This window comes from Lycorma delicatula, chromosome 5, assembly GCF_047948215.1.
Source record: "Lycorma delicatula isolate Av1 chromosome 5, ASM4794821v1, whole genome shotgun sequence".
NCBI lineage: Eukaryota > Metazoa > Arthropoda > Insecta > Hemiptera > Fulgoridae > Lycorma > Lycorma delicatula.
Window position 1 is genome coordinate 98,558,211 of NC_134459.1, and position 20,033 is coordinate 98,578,243.

At 27.9% G+C, this 20,033-nt stretch overlaps 1 protein-coding gene across 1 annotated transcript; it reads right to left on the bottom strand.

Moving 5' to 3' along the window:
- Window positions 1–2,645: 2,645 nt before the first annotated feature.
- Window positions 2,646–19,749, bottom strand: LOC142324486 (trypsin delta-like). Its single transcript, XM_075365310.1, has 6 exons — window positions 19,621–19,749; window positions 16,433–16,563; window positions 13,375–13,463; window positions 10,497–10,734; window positions 4,971–5,120; window positions 2,646–3,035 (listed from the first exon to the last, which is right to left on the bottom strand). Exons 1-6 carry the CDS (start codon window positions 19,664–19,666, stop codon window positions 2,874–2,876), a joined length of 816 nt encoding a protein of 271 aa, XP_075221425.1. The 5' UTR covers window positions 19,667–19,749; the 3' UTR covers window positions 2,646–2,873.
- Between the last annotated feature and the right edge of the window lie 284 nt (window positions 19,750–20,033).

Genomic DNA, 20,033 nt, shown 5'->3' on the forward strand with positions numbered 1-20,033 from the left:
TTTCTGATGATAATGAAGAGATGAAAATTATGCATCTTTATATATTCTTAAATGTTCCAATGTAATCAAATTTTGATAAGTTTAAAAAAAAAAATTAGTAAAATCGTAACTTCATTTAATTACCTTGAGGAATTAATTATGCTATTTTATACATAACATATCTTATTTAAGTAATAATGATAATGTATGTAATACTAAGAATCCAATGATTATTTCGGTTGTAGAGGAGATTTTGTAATCGTATAATTTTATATTTTTTGATAACAGTGATTTATACCCATATTTTTTAAATGTTTATAGTTCTATATATATATATATTTTTTTTTTTTTTTGTTGAAGGTAAATGCAATGTGCTTAATATTTTTTAATTATACTTGTAATAAGGAAAACTTGTTAATTTATTAAAAACATTATTCATATATCATTCATATATCATTTTTTTCAAGATCACTTTGTTGGCACGTTTTGTTTTCAATTTTATTAATGCATACTTTACTTCAGTTTTCTTTTTTTTTATATTTCTTTAAGGAAAAATTAATAAAATAATTATTCGAATGAAGAAGTGAAAAATATATATCAGAATATGAAACTCTACATCTTAGCTCTATCAATCAATTCAAATAGCTTAGCTACTGAGATAAGTATTGATTAAATCCTTTTTTGATTCCTTTAGGAATTATATAAGACCCTGTTTTGGAGCCCAACTTCTATCAGATTATACAAATAGTGTCTTACGGTTATATATGATGATAGAATACAAAATATATGTATATATTTATACATTGTCATATATATGACAATAAACTCTTACGTTCATGTACGACGACAGATTTCGTCAACTCATCGAACTATAGTTTTACTTCAAGGGTAAAAGTTAATTATCAAACATCTGTAATTTATAATCGCTTTCCCATGAAAATTAATTTAGTTTCCACCAAATTACAGTACCGTTGAGACAGCCATAAATCATTTGAATTTTATTCAATATTATTTCCCATGTTTATTTGTCGGTTTGCATTTATGTCAAATAATAAATAATAATTCTATCATCTATCCTAAAGTTGGTCAATACTAACAATTTTTTAAAAAATTAATTACAGATGACAGTAAGCTACTATTAGGCGGAAATTACATCTCTTAAAGATGGTCTACTCTAAATTTGATCTCTAATATGCCTCGTGTGATTAATATCCATAACGTTAGATCTTAAAACGTTGTTAACCAACACCTTATGTGTATATCAGCATTTATATCTTTATGATACTTTAAACACCTACCACTTTTTCCTTCATCTAGGACAAACCACAGTTAGATTTTGTATGTATCAACGTTCATTATAATTTATTTTTGCCTTATTTAATTTAATTTTTCGGAATACACTGCCACTTTCTTTCGGAAATCCTACTTTAATTAATTAAGTGATGGCAGTATTTCTTGGTAGTATTTGCTTTTTTGTTGACAATTTTCTCATTGGATAAACAAATATTTAATATTGAGTACGAGAGCGCGGCAAACTGAGCGAGAAAGTTTTATCTGTTATTCTTGTGTTGGCTTAATTACAACCAAACAATAGAAATGGTGGTTACTGAACAGTACTAGCGAGTCAATAACTTAAAAAAATAACATGTCTAACTTGATACTAAACAAACAAGTTTCTTTAGAGATAGTAAACACTTCTAACTCTCTCTCTCTCTCTCTCTCTCTCTCTCTCGATTTCAACACTAACTACATGGTTAAAACTAATTACACTTTAAAAGTTTAAAAGACTGCGTGGAAGTTTCCAAGCAAGATTTATCAATTTTTGTTAAATATGTTAGTTTTACGTAATCCGATTTCAGATTTCACATAAACAAAAAAATATCCTGTAATGTTGTAATGTGTCAAAAAGGATTAAAATCAACTTAATATCCAAAATCAAGTAATTATTTTCATAACAGCTAATACCCATTAGGAACGTACGTTTGATGCATTATTCGATTCTTCTAACATACTCAATTGTGAGAAAACACACAATTAATTTTAGTTTTTATTATCTTGTATAAACATATATACACCTAGAGTGTTAACAGAGTATGAAACCCCTTAATAACATTTTAACCGTTTAATATAAAAAAACTGAATTTAGCAGATGTTCCTATCGTATATATATATAAGTTTTTTTTTTTTGTATGAGAATATCCAATCGTTATATCCCAGATGCCCCATATAAGGACAACCCAAAAATTTTAAATGAAAAGGTTAAAGTTGTTATTTTAAAGGACTTTGAGAAGCAAAACTTTTGATGTAAAAAAAACGAACTAACGGTTCCCATACTTTATTAACACCCTACTCTGTGTATCTGGCGCCCGCGCGCGCTTGTGTGTGTGTGTGTGTGTGTGTGTGTATGTGTAAAGGTATATATGTATATGCATACACCAATATACATACATATAGAAGGTGATGTAATTTATTAATTTGTTCCGGAAAGCATAGCTTCCATTTCTTTACATCAAATTCAAAGTGTGAAACAGCCGAAGAAAATGAAGTGGATGTCGTTATTAAAAAAAAACGTTTTTCATAAAGAATGAAAAAATGTATTATATTTCATTTTTATATTTTTTGTATAAGTTGTTTTTTATAACACATTAACAAATTTGTTTGGGCTGCATACAGACTGTTATCAGTTTTAGATGAGAGTCATAAATATTTATACCTAAATTATTTTAAATGAAATCATTGTAGTTATTCATGTCGTATGATATTTTTATTTTCATTTTATGTTTGTTACAAACAATCAAATATTGGTATTTTCTGTTTCAATTTTATATTTATATATAAGTGAAGTAGGATATATAAATATATATACACATCATTTTTTTTTTAATTTGTGTAGTTTATTCAAAATCAGAATGTTTTTTTATTGTTTGTTCAATCCACTGTCGATACTTTGTTATATCAGCATATACAGCTGGATGTACTGTTCCACCACAGTCACAAGTACCGGAGAACACTCCTATTAGTTTATTATTATAAACTAATGGACTTCCAAAATCTCTCTGAAAAAAAAAAAATATTTTACCTCTATATTATGTAGACATAACAAAATATCATTCTGTTTCCAATATAATGCAAAATTATTGTAATTACCTTTATTCCAAAATAAATATTGTTAATTAATTTAAAAGTTTCACCTAAAATAAAATTACTAAAACTGTATAATTTATTTAATAAGAATATTTCCTTTGCGTATCACAATTTTTTGACATTTTTAAGCATTCTTAATCTCGTTGTAGGAAAATTTCTACCTGATACACGTTCTTCGTTTATCAATAACCCTGAATGATTAGTGTCACCAATCAACCCAGTTCTTCATTTAAAATTAATTTGCCACATCCTTCTTTATTTCCTGAATCGTCTTAAATTTCTTCCTTCTGAGTTTTTTAACATACTTAATTTTCAACCGTTATTTTATAATATCGTATTTCAAAAACCTCCGTTTTTTCCTTTCTGGTGCTGCCAAACAGTGCTGCATTTTGTAAAATTAATTTTAGCCGTCTTTTTAATTCCTTAGTTTTGTAACTTTTTCTCTGTATAAAGGCTTTCCCTTTCTTGAGCTAATCTGTAATCTTACTTACAATTTTCATCCTTTGTAATTTTACTGTTTAAATAATTATATTTTTGATATATCGTATATACTTATTTCACCATTTTATTCCTTTTTACGTCATTTAATAACATATTTTTCCTTTTATTTAATTTAAAATTAAATTTTATTTCATTTCTCTAATTTGATTCCGTACCACTCATCATTCAGTATTTCTTCTAAATCATTTTTATTTTCATTAAAGGAACAGTAGTGCCATCTTAACCTATGGTAATTTCGTTATTACTCATTATTTATAGACTTGCTTTATTTTATCTTTTATTATACTTTTATACATAAATTAAAATCATTAACTCTAAACTTTCCAAATTCTTAACTCCATACTAGTCAATATTATTATTTTCCACATAATTATTTTTTTATTTATTTTAACATTCCAAAACAGTGTAATTTAATTACTTGTTGCTATGACTACAGCCAATACCGATAGCGGGTTAGTCCACCTGTGGATTAAAATCTTGGAAGGGAGAGAAGGCTGTACTTGATTGACTGAAATGTAAGAGAAGAATAGTACTGATGAGCAATGGTAGTGGTGGTGAATTGTTGCTATGGCTTTGGCCAATACCAATTGAAAAACTCAAAAAATAGTTTCCCCCGCCTATAAAATTATCTACACTCAACGCTGTACAATGCAGAAGCAATATAATATAGCTACTGAAAGCAAATAATAGTACTTGTCCAACTATAATAAAATTATATATAATTTAATTCAGTGTGAAAATTATGTTATCATATTATGAGAATATCCTGAAAGCTGGTTTCACTTTTTTAGTTTGTCATATAACCAGCTTTATAGTCTAGTTAATACTTTATTGGTTTACTAGGCTAATATTTATGGGATGCTGGCTAACGGTATTCTTCACTCAGGATTGTATTCGACAAAATAACTATTGGTAAATGTAAAAATTGGAAACGTAGAATTAGTTTCACAGTTATTGGACTAAATATTACTAATCAACCAGAGATTAATGATCAAAGGGATTCCGGAATGTATGTTATCTATATTTAAACAGCATTATATTCCATACTAGAAATGCACACGTTATTTCTTTACTATATAAATTTGTATTAAAATTATCTGCATTCTGATAAAATCGATGCTGTAAGCAAGTTAAATTTTCAAACAAAACCACGTAGATCGATCAGATAAAATTATTTTTACCTAATCAATAATGGGTATTCATACACCTACAAGTTCGTATCTGAAAGATTCCTGTTACTTATTATAAAATAAATACATAACAAAGTTAAAAAAACAAATTAAATGTTCCAAGGTAGTAAGAATTTAATATATAACTATGATTTTTAAATTTAATAATATACGTACAGCACATGGCCCAGCTCCTTGTGTAGATGTACAGAAACTGTATTTTGTAAAACCAGATACATCACTGTAACGAGGTTTACATTTTTTAAAGTTAACGTAATTTACCGTAGCTTCTTGTAGTATGTTTGTTCCAGCTTCTATGTGTTTATCCTGAAATACATTAAAAAAATCTAGAGTGTAAATTATTTTAATTAGATATTTTTTTTTTACAAGAGATGTAAAAAAATTATTAGTTTTCCTTAGGAGAGAAGATAAAATTAAAAATTTTACACCACGAAAGTTAAGCAGCATGAAATTAATATTAACGTTTTACGTTAATTAACGTAATTTAAATTTATATGATTACCAGATGTGTTATTAGATTTAACTAATAATAATTATTATTGGGGAAAATTTTTAATAACAACCATCATTTTGTAAACCAGCATTTTGTAAATGTCGCTACTACTTTGGTATCCCAGGATTATCTACTACTTTTAATGTATTTAGCTTAAAGGAAGTTGTAGAAATGAAAAAAGAACACAAACAAAAATTAATAGCTAATTAATTTTTTGTTAACGTAATTAACAAAAAGAGACTGAATTGAACCGTCTTCTGAAGTATTAGTTTAAGAGTGTACACTTTTATATCCGGCCGACCCGGAGCCCTGCGCAGATTCCAAGGAGCTCATTTAGTGACGTAGAGGTAAAGTAAAACGTATACTTTACCAGTCAATTAAAGTTAGACTTGTGGAGTAGTTCTGTCCCTTGTAGTTTAGGGGAAGCATGAAGTTACCAATTTTCTCGTAGTTCAATCTGGCATTATGGATAGTGATCTCTATCTCACATCTTTGTGAGCTAGTTACCACGCCAAAAACAAGTTGGTACTGGGCTAGGTTAGGCCTCTCGTTAAAACTGGATCAGAAATTTCATGATGTACAAGGATTTATTCAACGCTTAAAAAATAAATAGAATTTTAAAAATATAAGTAGAAAAATAGTAAAAATTATAAGCGGTTTAAAAAGAAATGAGAGCTATTAGGAATATAAAAAAGCTGGAATTAAAGAAAACGAAGTACTGCCTCAGGGAGTACATATCTTATAATAGCGAGGACAGATTTATTCTTTGTAAAATTTAGAAAAAAAATTCATTTGTTGAGAAATTTTTTTTGAACGTCTTTTTCTGAGTCTATTGTAATTATTTTTGTCTGACGTAATTAATTATCAGAGAATAGGTTAAAAAATAGATTTTCTTGTAATTTTTAAATAAATTGAAAAAAAATTATATAAATCCATACATATTCCCAGTCACATAGACACAGAGTTTTTAAAGAACTTCGTTTTTCTTAATTGGTTAGATAAGCTAATTTTTATTATTTATGACTGGTTTTACGTAAAAGTAAAGATATTTTAACTTCAAAGAACATTTTTTTAAAAATTATTTACCGTTTTTTCAATTGTAAACAATCTTGGTTATAAGTGTTTTTAATAATTTTAATTTAGCATATTTATCTATTATTACTTTATTACTGTAATTCTTATCATTTGATGAAAGGTCAATTTAAAATAAAAAGTATAATTACGAGATCACTTGTGTTACGAGAACACTTGTTTAAATCTCGTGTGTATTCTTGACATATATATAATAAAAAGACGTATTTTACTTAGGAATAAAATCTTTATTAGTTTCTTAGGTTAACCAATCAACTATATAAACTTATAAATTAAATACACTACGTTTCATTTAGAATTCTCTAAGCTTCCTTTGGTGACAATACACAATCATACACACATCATACCAAGTATGTAAGAGAATTTTGTATGTGCGTATGAAAGTGTATTGTCACCTGAGGAAGCTTAGAGAATTCTAAGTGAAACGTAGTGTATTTAATTTATAAGTTTTTATAATTGATTGGTTAACCAAAGAAATTAATTAAGATTTTATTTTTAAGTAAAATTCGTCTTATTATATTTAATTCTATCCAATCAAGAGAAAAATAATCTTAAATAAATTACAATTAAGTTAATATTCATATATATATATATATATATATATATTTTATACAGCGCTATCTGTTGAACGTAAAAGCAACAGATACTATACTAAACATTTTACGATTCCATTTCAGTGTTTCCGATATGTATGTCGGATATAGACTAAAAAAACTACTGGACCTATTTACGCGCGGGGAAAAGGGAGAAAGAGAAAAAGGTAAAACGGGAGAAACGAAAAAAAGAAAAAAGGAAAAACGGGGAAAAGAAAAACGGGTAAAGAAAAAGGAGAAAAAGTAAAGGGTGAAACAGGAAGGGGGATAATAAATAAGGAAAGAGAAATGGGAGAAGAAAAGGGAAATGGAGAGGAAAAGGGGAAATGAGGAAAGGGAATATGGTAAAAATGAAAATGGGAAAAAGGAAACTGTGAAAAGGAAATGATAAAATTGGGAAATGAAAAGTGAAAAGGAGGAAATGAAATGGGGAAAGGGAAAGAGCGAAAGAATAAAAGAGAGAAAAGGAAAAAGGGAAAGGTTAAATTTTGTCCCGTAATGTTGTGAAGTATTAATATTTATCAAACTTTCAATTGTGTTCATTTAATCTGTATATATATATATATATATATATATATATATATTTTTTTTTGTCTTCAGTCATTGGACTGGTTTGATGCAGCTCTCCAGGATTCCCTATCTAGTGCTAGTCGTTTCATTTCAGTATACCCTCTACATCCTACATCCCTAACAATTTGTTTTACATATTCCAAACGTGGCCTGCCTACACAATATTTTTCCTTCTACCTGTCCTTCCAATATTAAAGCGACTATTCCAGGATGCCTTAGTATGTGGCCTATAAGTCTGTCTCTTCTTTTAACTATATTTTTCCAAATGCTTCTTTCTTCATCTATTTGCCGTAACACTTATACATTTGTCCCTTTATCCAACCATCTGATTTTTAACATTCTCCTATAGCACCACATTTCAAAAGCTTCTAATCTTTTCTTCTCAGATCGTCCAAGTTTCACTTCCATATAAAGCGACACTCCAAACATACACTTTCAAAAATGTTTTCCTGACATTTAAATTAATTTTTGATGTAAACAAATTATATTTCTTACTGAAGGCTCGTTTAGCTTGTGCTATTCGGCATTTTATATCGCTCCTGCTTCGTCCATCTTTAGTAATTCTACTTCCCAAATAACAAAATTCTTCTACCTCCACAATCTTTTCTCCTCCTATTTTCACATTCAGTGGTCCATCTTTGTTATTTCTACTACATTTCATTACTTTTGTTTTGTTCTTGTTTATTTTCATGCGATAGTTCTTGCGTAGGACTTCATCTATGCAGTTCATTGTTTCTTCTAAATCCTTTTTACTCTCGGCTAGAATTACTATATCATCAGCAAATCGTAGCATCTTTATCTTTTCACCTTGTACTGTTACTCCGAATCTAAATTGTTCTTTAACATCATTAACTGTTAGTTCCATGTAAAGATTAAAAAGTAACGGAGATAGGGAACATCCTTGTCGGACTCCCTTTCTTATTACGGCTTCTTTCTTATGTTCTTCAATTATTACTGTTGCTGTTTGGTTCCTGTACATGTTAGCAATTGTTCTTCTATGTCTGTATTTGAACCCTAATTATTTTAAAATGCTGAACATTTTATTCCAGTCTACGTTATCGAATGCCTTTTCTAGGTCTATAAACGCCAAGCATGTTGGTTTGTTTTTCTTTAATCTTCTTTCTACTATTAATCTGAGGCCTAAAATTGCTTCCCTTGTCACTATACGTTTCCTGAAACCAAATTGGTCTTCTCCTAACACTTCTTCCACTCTCCTCTCAATTCTTCTGCATAGAATTCTAGTTAAGATTTTTGATGCATGACTAGTTAAACTAATTGTTCTGTATTCTTCACATTTATCTGCCCCTGCTTTCTTTGGTATCATGACTATAACACTTTTTTTGAAGTCTGACGGAAATTCCCCTGTTTCATAAACATTACACACCAGTTTGTATAATCTATCATCAATCGCTTCCTCACCTGCACTGCGCAGTAATTCTACAGGTATTCCGTCTATTTCAGGAGCCTTTCTGCCATATATATATATATATATATATATATATATATATATATATAAATATAAATATACTCAAATCTGGCAATAGCGAAGCATTTCCGGGTTCGCTAGTAAATAAATAAAAATAAATATGTAATATTTTGATTTTACTTATTTCTACCGAACTAGATAAATGTAATTAGCTAATCAATATTTTTATAATATACTCATACAATACGTGAACACCCAAGAAAATTCGCGATTATATAGAATATCCAGAATATTTTTGAACAATCAAAGCATAAGATGATTGGTTATGTGATTAATAGACGGGTACAGTTACCAAGGCAAATTATCTGTGGAAATAAAGTATCTGTGATGTGGCGAGGCCTAAGGTCAATAAGTATAATATGCCCCGTCCGTTAATGGTCGATTAAAATGAACAGTATAATAGCTACTTACCAAAGTTTAGAAAGTATAAACATGTAGATCCGAAGTATTTTTACTGGTGTATCTGAAGCAGTATTGGAAATGTTAATAGTACAATGTTGGGAATAGTGTAACCAGAAAGGATTTTGTAGGTAGCAAGAATCCAATTCTAATTTATACATATCCTGTGTGGAAACTGAGTTTTTTATCTTTGGTGACTAGTACTAAAATATAACTTACGAATAAATATTTTACAGATATTTGTTTAAATCTTCCAGGGTATAAATCAAGGAAAAATATCCAAAATTTAAATAAAAAAAACAAATCATCTTAGGACAAAATTTAAACAGTGTGCTATAAACATTTTTTTTGATGCTTGTAGCTGTTCTGAATTTATTTTTCTTGAGGATCTAAGGAGCGTATAGTATGGGAACCATTACTCTTATATTAAAACACCAAATTTTTGTTTGATATGATTACAATAAAAAATTCGTTGAATTGTATCAGGATTTAGGATTACGTTTCAGCTAATTGAAACACTATGAATACTAACACTACTACTGAACACTACTATTGAATAGAAACACTACTATTGCATATATGTATAGTATAATTTTGTAATTAGAGAACAATTCAAAATTACTGATTAAATCTAAAAAAGGTGAAAATCTATGAGTAAAACAACTTAAATTAAAATATGAGAAAATAGCCGGCCTCCGTGACGCGAGTAGTAGCGTGTCAGCTTTTCATCCTTAAGGTCCCGGGTCCGAATCCCGGTCAGGCATGGCATTTTCACACACGTACAAATCATTCATCTCATCCTCTGAAACATGCCTAACGGTGAACCCGGAGTTAAACCAAAAAAAAAAAGTACAGTGAAAATTTCTTTACGAAATTGAACGTGAGGATAACTTTCAGGCTATTCGTAGAGTAGTATGATAAACTAACTATTAATTACAATTAATCAGCAAGGTTAATTAATAATAGTCAATAATTTATGATACCATACTATTTTTTTAAAAATAATATATAAATTATGAGGTAGAAAATATAATTTCAATTTAACTTACCCAACCCCATCCACTAACTATGGTTTCAGTATGAGATATAGGAAGTTTAGAAGCCAACTTTATTCCTCTGACAGTTCCAGAATATGGAATGACTTGTGAAAACTTTAGTAACGCGATGTCATATATCCACTCTTGGGCGTAATGTGGGTATATGTAGTATTTTTTTATTCCCACAGTATTACCTTCCTTATTTGCATAAGAACTTCCAAATCTCACGATAAACGAACTTGCAGGTGCCCTGTAAAAAATGCATATATATATATGTATATTATATGTGAAAATAGAAAATTCTATAAATTATTTTAGTTTAAATATCTAACTTATGGTAAAATTAAGGCTGATGAGAGTTGTCTTTTATTATCTTCATGAATAAAAATGTAAATCTCCATGTAAATTGATGTAAATCTACCAACCTCAATCCTAATGCATATACCATTCTGTTTTAGTACAAAGAGGTTTGTGTTATAAGAAATAGAAAACGACTTGCATTTATATTAATGAAACGCGATCGTTCAAAAGTCATTACAAGCTAATTAATAACAACTTTCTCAGCGGAGTTTCTGGTAGCACTGTAGTTAATGGATACCGTCATAAAAAGCGTATGCTCTTAAATATGTAATTGAATAATATATTTCATCTATGTTGTGTGTCCTTTTTATATAATAGGTACAGTTTTATCTTCAGATTTAGTATGATTATTATTATAACATATTTCAAGTTTAACGAGATTTTCATGTTTTTGTCATTTACGTATGTGTCATTTTTTGATCTGAGATTCTGTTATTTGTAGTGATTGTATGGATTTCTTGTTTCCGAATGAACGTGTCTGTCCAATGTAGTGTGTAAATCCTTGAGTTTAATTTTAATCCCCCTGGATTCATAAATTCTTTTTTAGATTTGTTTTATTTATATTTTATTTTTAAAACGACGCTTTCAAGTTACTCAATTTGATTATACACTTAGGGGTATTATACACTCAACACCCATTATTATTTGATTATATAATCAATGAATAATCAACGAAAATTAATAATAAAATAAAAACATGTTCCATTAATCTGAAGGCCAGACAGTTAGAATTGTTTAAATATTATGTTCTGACATGCCCTTCACTGGATAATTTTATCTTCTTCTCATCGCTATAAAAAACTGCTCATAAATTCACAAATCCTTCATCGATCCTCTCTCATATCGATGCGAAATTACAGCTAAATTTATCGAAAATTAATTCTACAGTTAATCAAATATCTAAGTATCTTTATGGGATACACTAAATAACCAAAATGACATTGTTTTTTTTTACCATAACTAATTCTGCTGCTGAGTAGGATTCATTGTTTCTCGATAGAAAAAACATTATTGCTTTTATCTATGGATTCTAGGTTTAATTATAACTATCAATTTATTTAAAAAAAGTTGAAATACCAAACATCAATCAGTTTGTTTTCTCTGAAAGTAATTATTATATTCTTGATACAGCCACACCTGTGATAAAAATGACAATAGTAAGACCAGATATCATCGACATTTTTGAAAACTTGGTGATGTACCAAAGTATATTAGTAAGTGAAAACACTTACTTAGTAAAGAATACAATGAAGAAGCACACCTCCCTTCCCGTAGTAAATATGGATGGACGTTTATTATTTTTGAATAACATTATTGTTTTTAGAAGTTATTTATGTGTCCTGTAGATATTTTAGAATCTTTTGGTGTTGGAATCTACCTTGGCATACTTCGCCAAGATCCTATACCTATAATCTTTTTTTAATGATATAATTATATATATATATATATATATATATATATATATATATATATATATATGCGTACTAGAGTTCCCCATCACGCTTTCACCCGCAATAATTTTTTAATTGCAAGTTTATTTAATTAGTTATTTATTATTACAGATTATTTAATCAAGATTTTTTTTTAGATTTTTATTAGATCCTGATAAAACCTAAATAAATTTTTTTATTAAAAATATAGAAGGAATGAATAGACGATAAACAACGAATTGTTGTCTTAAATAAAGAAAATGAAAGGAAGATGAGAAAATTGAACAATCTTTGTCAGACCAATACATCTTATTAATGAACTGAAAATATCCAATATAAACTGATAAGCAAAAGCCCAATGAAGATAAAGAAAAAATGTATTATAATTTCCAATCTAGCTTCCCTATCGCAGCTTCACCTTTGCTATATAGTTACTTGAGTTTCCCTTCGGTGTCAGGGGGATATTTTTTTAGTCGATCATGGCTCGCTTCCCTCGGCCTTCTCGTTTAGCCAGAGGGCACTGCACCTTGGACCCCTCTGTGTTCATTAACCTCATGCTTGTGAGAGTTGTAATGATAAATAAAAATAAAAATCTGTTCAATTTATAAAAAACATCAGTATATTGTAATTTCTTCAGAGCAACAGTTAAGTCTATACAGGACCCGAAAAACTGAGTGATCTAAGATTGTATGTTTCAAAAAAATCGGTCTACATCTTAAAAATTTTAGTCAAACTGGTTATTAGTCTAGTATTATAATAATAGTCCATTATTAATATTAGTCCACTAGGAGGTTCCCTTTAAATTCGGATTTAAAAATAAATCCTTTCTTAGCGTTGAATACCGTAAGAATAACATGAACAAATTTTCATTTGTTTATCTTCAGTAGCTTTTGCTGAACGTTGACGGATCAGTCAGTCCAAGTTGCTTTATATATAATGTTTACATACATAGATTATATATTGTGTCTATATATATTTTTTATTTATATATTATTTAAAGATATAACTTTATATCTTGCTCAATTGTTCTATGCAAATAAGAAGTAATTTTGTCTGACAAGAGTATAATTATATCTTATAATATATTCTAATTCATCTACCAGAATAAATTCCATGCTGCAGTGACTGCCCATTTATTATTAAGTATTACAACTGATCCAACAAACGTACCGTTGTGATGTAGTGATCCCTGAAACAGAAGAAAGGGTATTAAAAGTGACAATAAAACCCTTTTTTTCAATAAAGACCTGTTTTTTCAATAAGATCATTTATTAATCTTTTTGTAAAAGATCATTTAGGTTTAAAAATTTTACAATAATAAACGAAGAGAACTCTACGTTATTGGTAATATGGAATATATTCTAATGAAAGATTAAAAACTTTCTTAAAAAATATTTTTAATAATTTATTACATATATATTACTAAAAATATTTTAAAGATGGTTAATATTGTTAAAATGTATTTTAATGAGATATTAAAATATTCTGTCTATGAGATAGTTAAAATATTCTTAATAGTTATCTTACTGCAATACTTCTGTCAAGAAAGAAAAAAGTGGATTTTGATTTCATCTAATGCTAATAAAATTTATTAATCATGTCGTGTTTTGGAATATATCAGTTAAAGATAAACCTAAACCCGTTTAAATTAAATTATAGTTGTTAACATAATGGGGTAATTATGGTTTATCATTCTTTCAAATTCAAAAAAGAGGATTCCTTAAGGAATTCTGTAACTATTTTTGGATTACCTCAGTAGTATTTGAAGGAAAAGAATTTTATTGCTAAATATTTTCTGAGCAGATCAATGAAAATGGTTAATTAATATTTAAAAGCAAATATAATTCTGGGAATTGTGTTTGGGATAGGCGATCCGATTTTCTGGAAAAAATTTGAAACATTCAAAAATAGTTGTAGGTTAATGAAAATATTAATTTCTTGTAATAAAAACTTGTAATTAGTTTTTAAACTTTTAACTCTCCAATTACTTCAATGATGTTTCTATAATTTTTTTTTTACGGAATTCTTATTTTATGAATGAAACAAATTGTTTGGATCATGACGTAGTTTACAAAAATGTGACATCAATTTTAAATAATATTACATCTATTGTTCCTTCTATTTTCTAGATTCTGTTTCAGTGTTACAACTTGATTCGTTATACGAAAGTGAAAAGTTTGGAGGGTACCGTCGATTGAAATTAAAAAAAAAAAAATAACTATAAAATACATTTGATTTTATTAACTTCAGAATTTTTTAAATTCCTTAAGTTTTTATTTTAATTAATTTACTTTTTTGATTCCCTTGTATTAATCCATACCTGAAATAAAGTGTAATTAATAAAAAAACCTTAATTATACTAACTTAATATTACATAGCAAACGAATTTTCCTCCAAAATTGAGCAATAAGTTTAAAATATTTAGAATTATCAGTATTAGAGGAGATTGATTGCCATTGTGCGTTCATCAATTAAAAGGTAATGTTGCTACAAGAGAAACTGTATTTATAAATTTAAATTAATACAGTTGTAGTCGCAAACACCTTCCTAAATCAAAATACTTTTATTACTTCTGAATCTTCTCCTTTCATTCAAAGATTGTTTGTACCTGTTATGAGCTCATAAAACAAATTTTCTTTTGTAGATAATTATGCATACGTGCATAATTGATGATTATACAATTATCCATAACTATGCATGCTGTGATGTATGATACCCAGTCGGAATATTAACTGACTGATATGAAATTACACTAGGAATTTAGATACAAAATAAGGAAGAGAATACTGTGTATAATGTCATATAGCTTGTCATAATACATGTATAATACTTCAATAATCTTATAATTCAAAACTATAACAAATTTTATATTTACAGACAATTTAGAACCCCATAATACAACTAAATACTGCTAAACTGTGCTAAACCAAGCTAAATACTGCTAAACCATAATACCCCCATAATACTGCTAAACCGTGAAATGGGGTTTAGAAAATAAACTGAAGGAAAGTTTTATTTAAATATTTTTAAATTTCAAGTAGTTTTTTTTTCTTTTAGTAATGCTAACAAGGGCTAAGAAGGAATCATCCTAAATTAATACGAAAATTTTTTTAAGATTTAGAAGGATTAGAAAGCAATTTTTTCCTCCACCATTTAAATGTCTCTTATAACCTCATAAAATCAATATATAACCTCTTTTAAAAATATATAATCTTTATTAATATAATGATTCTACAGTAACTCTGCACATATAGAAGAATATTCCTTCCCCCAAAACTCTTCCATCCATAATTCTATCTGAACATTTCACTGGCTTAGTTGTCTTCCGCACTCTAAAGGTAATTTTTCCGGCTGGTTTATTGTAACTGCTTTGAAATGGTAGTTTTTCCTTTGTCCTAATTTGAGAATTTTAGTCTTATTCCAATCTATGCCGCTAAATGTGATGACTGCAGTCCCGAATAATGAACTATTAAGTAGTAAATTATGTCATATTTACAACTTTAATTACATTATAGCCTAATTTTTTTTACAGTATTTTAAAGAAATATTAAAATAATATTTCTCCAAAAATGTTATTTTCTGTTACTAATAAATAACACCTTGATATTAATCTACTAAACTAATCTACTAAACTAATTTAAATTTACTCCAGCAATTTGGTAACGGCGGATTTGATTTTTTACACCTTACGTAAATAAATAAAGTCTACATAAAAGCTTACGTAGATCTTTATGATAGTTAAATCGAGCATCTACATCTTACAATCAGAATTAATACTTGTAATTTAATCCTTTCGTTAACCATATTGCAGTTTTTAACATCGATTTTATGCTTCTTATTCTACCAAATAACGAGGACTTAAATTTTAAAAATTATATTTTACGTAGAATAACAATTTCAACAAGTCACTTTATTCACACCAAGGGTGTTGCAACCAGTATTATATAATCTAGATTCGATTAAGTATTTGAAAGTGTCCGCATTTGCTATCTCAGTTCTCTTTGTCTATTTCACACTATCTCTTACTTACTAAAGACACTGCTTCCTAACACGTTATGTTTCTCTTGTAAACGACACTTTATTTTGTAATATATTCATACTTATAACTGCATTCTAAGCAAAATAATAGTAAATAGAATAAAAATAAATTTTACTTACAATATATCTATGTTTATTAATTGTGGTATTAGTTCCTCCGGCTATTTTTGGTATAAATTCGTCATCCACTATCGGTAGATCTTCTTTAACTCCCGTAATTGAATCAAATGGGTGAATTTCGGTTGCTAAAGCTTAATATAAAAAATTAGAATAGTAATTTTATAATATAAAAATAATACTATAAATAAAATAATCTTATTTTAAGATATATCAACATGAAATAACATAATTTTAGTCCTGCAAGAAATTATCAGTGATTTATGCATTTATTCAGGTGCAAAAGTTTAACGATATTTTTTTATAGAAATTTTTTAATTGGAATTCAATTAAAAAATAAAATCAGAAGTATGCATATCAATACGTTCTGTTTTTAAATAAGTTTTATACAGTAAAATCTTGCAGTGGTTTAGGAATATTTTACGATTTAAAAGTAAATGAAAATCAGATACCAGGTTTTATACGAATAATCTAAATATATTTTTTTCTATAGCTTTCCTTACGACTATATTAAAATTAAAATTTACTGCGATTTTGCATATTTAAAAATTACCAATTTTACATTCATATCTAGACATTTTTTTATAGATGTTGGTCTTAATTAATGTATGGTTAAATTATGTTTTAGAGGAAACTGAATGAAGCAAAGTAATTATGGTTATGACCTTTATTTTTGGAAACTTGGCGGCGAACTAAATACGTATCCAAAAAGTTTTCTTTAAAAAGCCGACAATGAGTTTAATAACTTTTGGGAAAGTTAAACCGGATATTTATTCTATTGAGATTTCATGATCTAGTGGGAAAAATATATTAGTGACTTATTAATGTAATTTTTAATCACTTAAATAGAACAAAAATGTGATTTTTTTTCCTTCAGAAACAACAAAAAACAAACAAAAGTGTTTTTTTTTTCTCCCGCGAATTAATAGGGCTTTGAATAATACCAAACAACATCAGAAGATAAGCGGCATTGAATCAAGTGAAAAAATTTACCTCCTTTTTACTAAAATTTCAATACATAGGACTTATATGGTCTGTATTTTCTTGCCCTTTGTCAGAAAAATTGATAGTTACTAAATAGTAAATGACATCAAGCCCTCATATACATAAATAATAATGCCAAATTTTATTAAAAATTCACTTTTATTAAATTATGAAATTTGACTTTTATTAAAAACAAACCAGACCCAAATGTGGCAAAGAGCTGTTACATTTCGAAATGTATCTGTAATTTTAAAAGATCAGATACTGGCCGCTCTATAATGATTGTGGAAAAAAGATCGACAGTTGACTTTTCTCCATAATAATTAATCTGTTAACCAACGTAATTTCATATCTTCACTGAGACTGTTTTTCAAAAAACGGAAAAAACACATAAAAGTATTACCACAATTTTTATAAAACTTCAACACATGTTTGATATTTTCGTTACTGAAAGATTTTTTAAATATTTAAATTTGTGAAAAATTGAAGTAATCGATCAAAGGTCCTAAAACGAAACCTTGCTTATTGTTATTATTACAGACAATAGTATTCCTGTAAATACTAGAAACTATGTTAACAATTCCGCCAGAATGTAGGTTATTATTACGCCCAACCTGTAACATTTGTTTAGTAAGGAATATGAAGCAAGAAAAAAGGCAATCATAAAAAAATATCTTTCTGGAATTATTTAATGCTCAATTTTTTTTCTTTTAGAAAAACCAATTGAAATAAAAAATATGAAATATATAATTAAATATGGAATATTTAAGATCTGTAAAATGTTACCCGATTATCGTACTTCTTATATAGTATATTGTATTGTATATAGTGTATAGTTTAACTAAACAGTCGGTAAAATAGAAATAAAATATTTAACGTGAAATAAAAGATTATTAACAACAGGATTTTAAAGGTGTTTAATTTTTTAAATTTTATAATAGAGGGCTATTAAATTATAGTTGGATTTGTCTCATCAATTAACCCTCACAGTTAAAAACATTTTAAAAAACTAGTAATTTTTAAATATATTCATAGAAAGATAGTAAAAATATCTAGGATTTATTATGTAGAAAAATATTATTGAAGAAATAATTTTATAAACTTTTGAAAATTATTTCTTAATAATTATAACATTTATCAAAATATTTTTATTTATGTTCTTAGCCGATGAGAAAGCTATTTCGGCTGTTAATAACAATCTATTTGTGACCTCAAGTAATTTACGATCCGAATTAAGTTTAATCAACAGGTGGCTGAGTACTTGGGAGATAAGGTTTAATCAAGCCAAGTCGAGTCATGTAACATTGGAAATGAGAAAAGGAGACTGCCCGCGGGTCCACCTTGATAACATTTTAATCCCGCTTACTGAAAAAGTAAGGTACCTGAGTCTTCACCTGGATCGTCGTTTGATGTGGAAGGTTCACGTGAGGGGAAGAGAAAGCAACTTAACATGAAGTTTAAGGAAACGTACTGGTTGCTGGGCAGGAAGTCTGAGTTATCTTTGTCTACTTTTATATTCAGATATTTTGAGACCAATATGAAAATATGGCGTCCAATAATGAGGCACGGTAACCAAGTCAAATTTTTGAATAATACAGCGATTTCAGAACAAACTAACGAGGTGTATATCTGAAGGTCCGTGTTTTTTTTTTATTTCTAAAAACAGTGAAATACAGGAATATTTGGGTCTACGATACGTCAAGGAAGAAAAAAAACGTTTCAGTTTGAATTATGAACTTCCACTAAATGACCGCGTTAAACACTTTGTGGTAAACCTCCTAGAAAACAGTGAGGATATTAAAAGATTTAAGTGGCTACACGTCCTGGACCTTAGTAACTCCATAGTGTAATAATTACCCCAGCGGATTGTTATTCATTAATCAGTCGTTCATTCCGTCCCTCTCTGTTTCTGTTTTCACTTTTTTATTTTGGTTAATTTTTTTTTTCTAAGCGTTTCATCAATCTGCTATTTTTATGATTCTTGTTTTCTACTGTACGACTCATAGAACAATTTTCAAAACTGTGATGTGAACGGTCTACGTTCTACCCTCAGAAGTTTTACATAGTACTAGTATATAATTTTTTAGGAATTTCAATGGGAATTCCTTTTTAATGTACATATATGTGATACAGTTTACTTAATTAAGGCTTCTACAGAAATATAAGTGATCGTAAATAAAAATTTGAAAAAAAAATTATGTACTTACAAACAGAAACGAAACAAATCAGTGAAAAAAACTGGAAAAATGCCATGTTAGATTAATTTTGCATTAATAAATGAATAACTGATACGATCTCTTTAAATTATGTGGATTGTAGTGGTAACTCAATGAGGTGTTATTCACAACTAATGTTATATTCCACAAAAAGATATTTATAGTGCTTTCAGAAATTTAAAAAAAAAGATTGCTCGATTAAAAAGATTAATAAATATTTAATTTCTAATTTAATATTTAATTTTAATTAATTTTCGATTGATTTACACCCTTTTAGTTATTTAACAACCTAACATAGTTAATTGGATTATCATATAAGAAAAAAATATTCTTCAAAGAGCAAATTGTGATAATAAATAAGAACCTGTCATAATTCATCATACTTTATTCATGATATAGTATTT

Excerpts from the sequence above, each read along its gene's own strand:
- LOC142324486 (XM_075365310.1), bottom strand. The coding sequence starts at position 19,666 with ATGGCATTTTTCCAGTTTTTTTCACTGATTTGTTTCGTTTCTGTTT. Across the intron at positions 10,735-13,374 it reads GCAGCATGGAATTTATTCTG|GGCACCTGCAAGTTCGTTTA; the intron begins GTAGATGAATTA and ends CATTTTTTACAG. Across the intron at positions 3,036-4,970 it reads AAGGAGCTGGGCCATGTGCT|AGAGATTTTGGAAGTCCATT; the intron begins GTACGTATATTA and ends TTTTTTTTTCAG.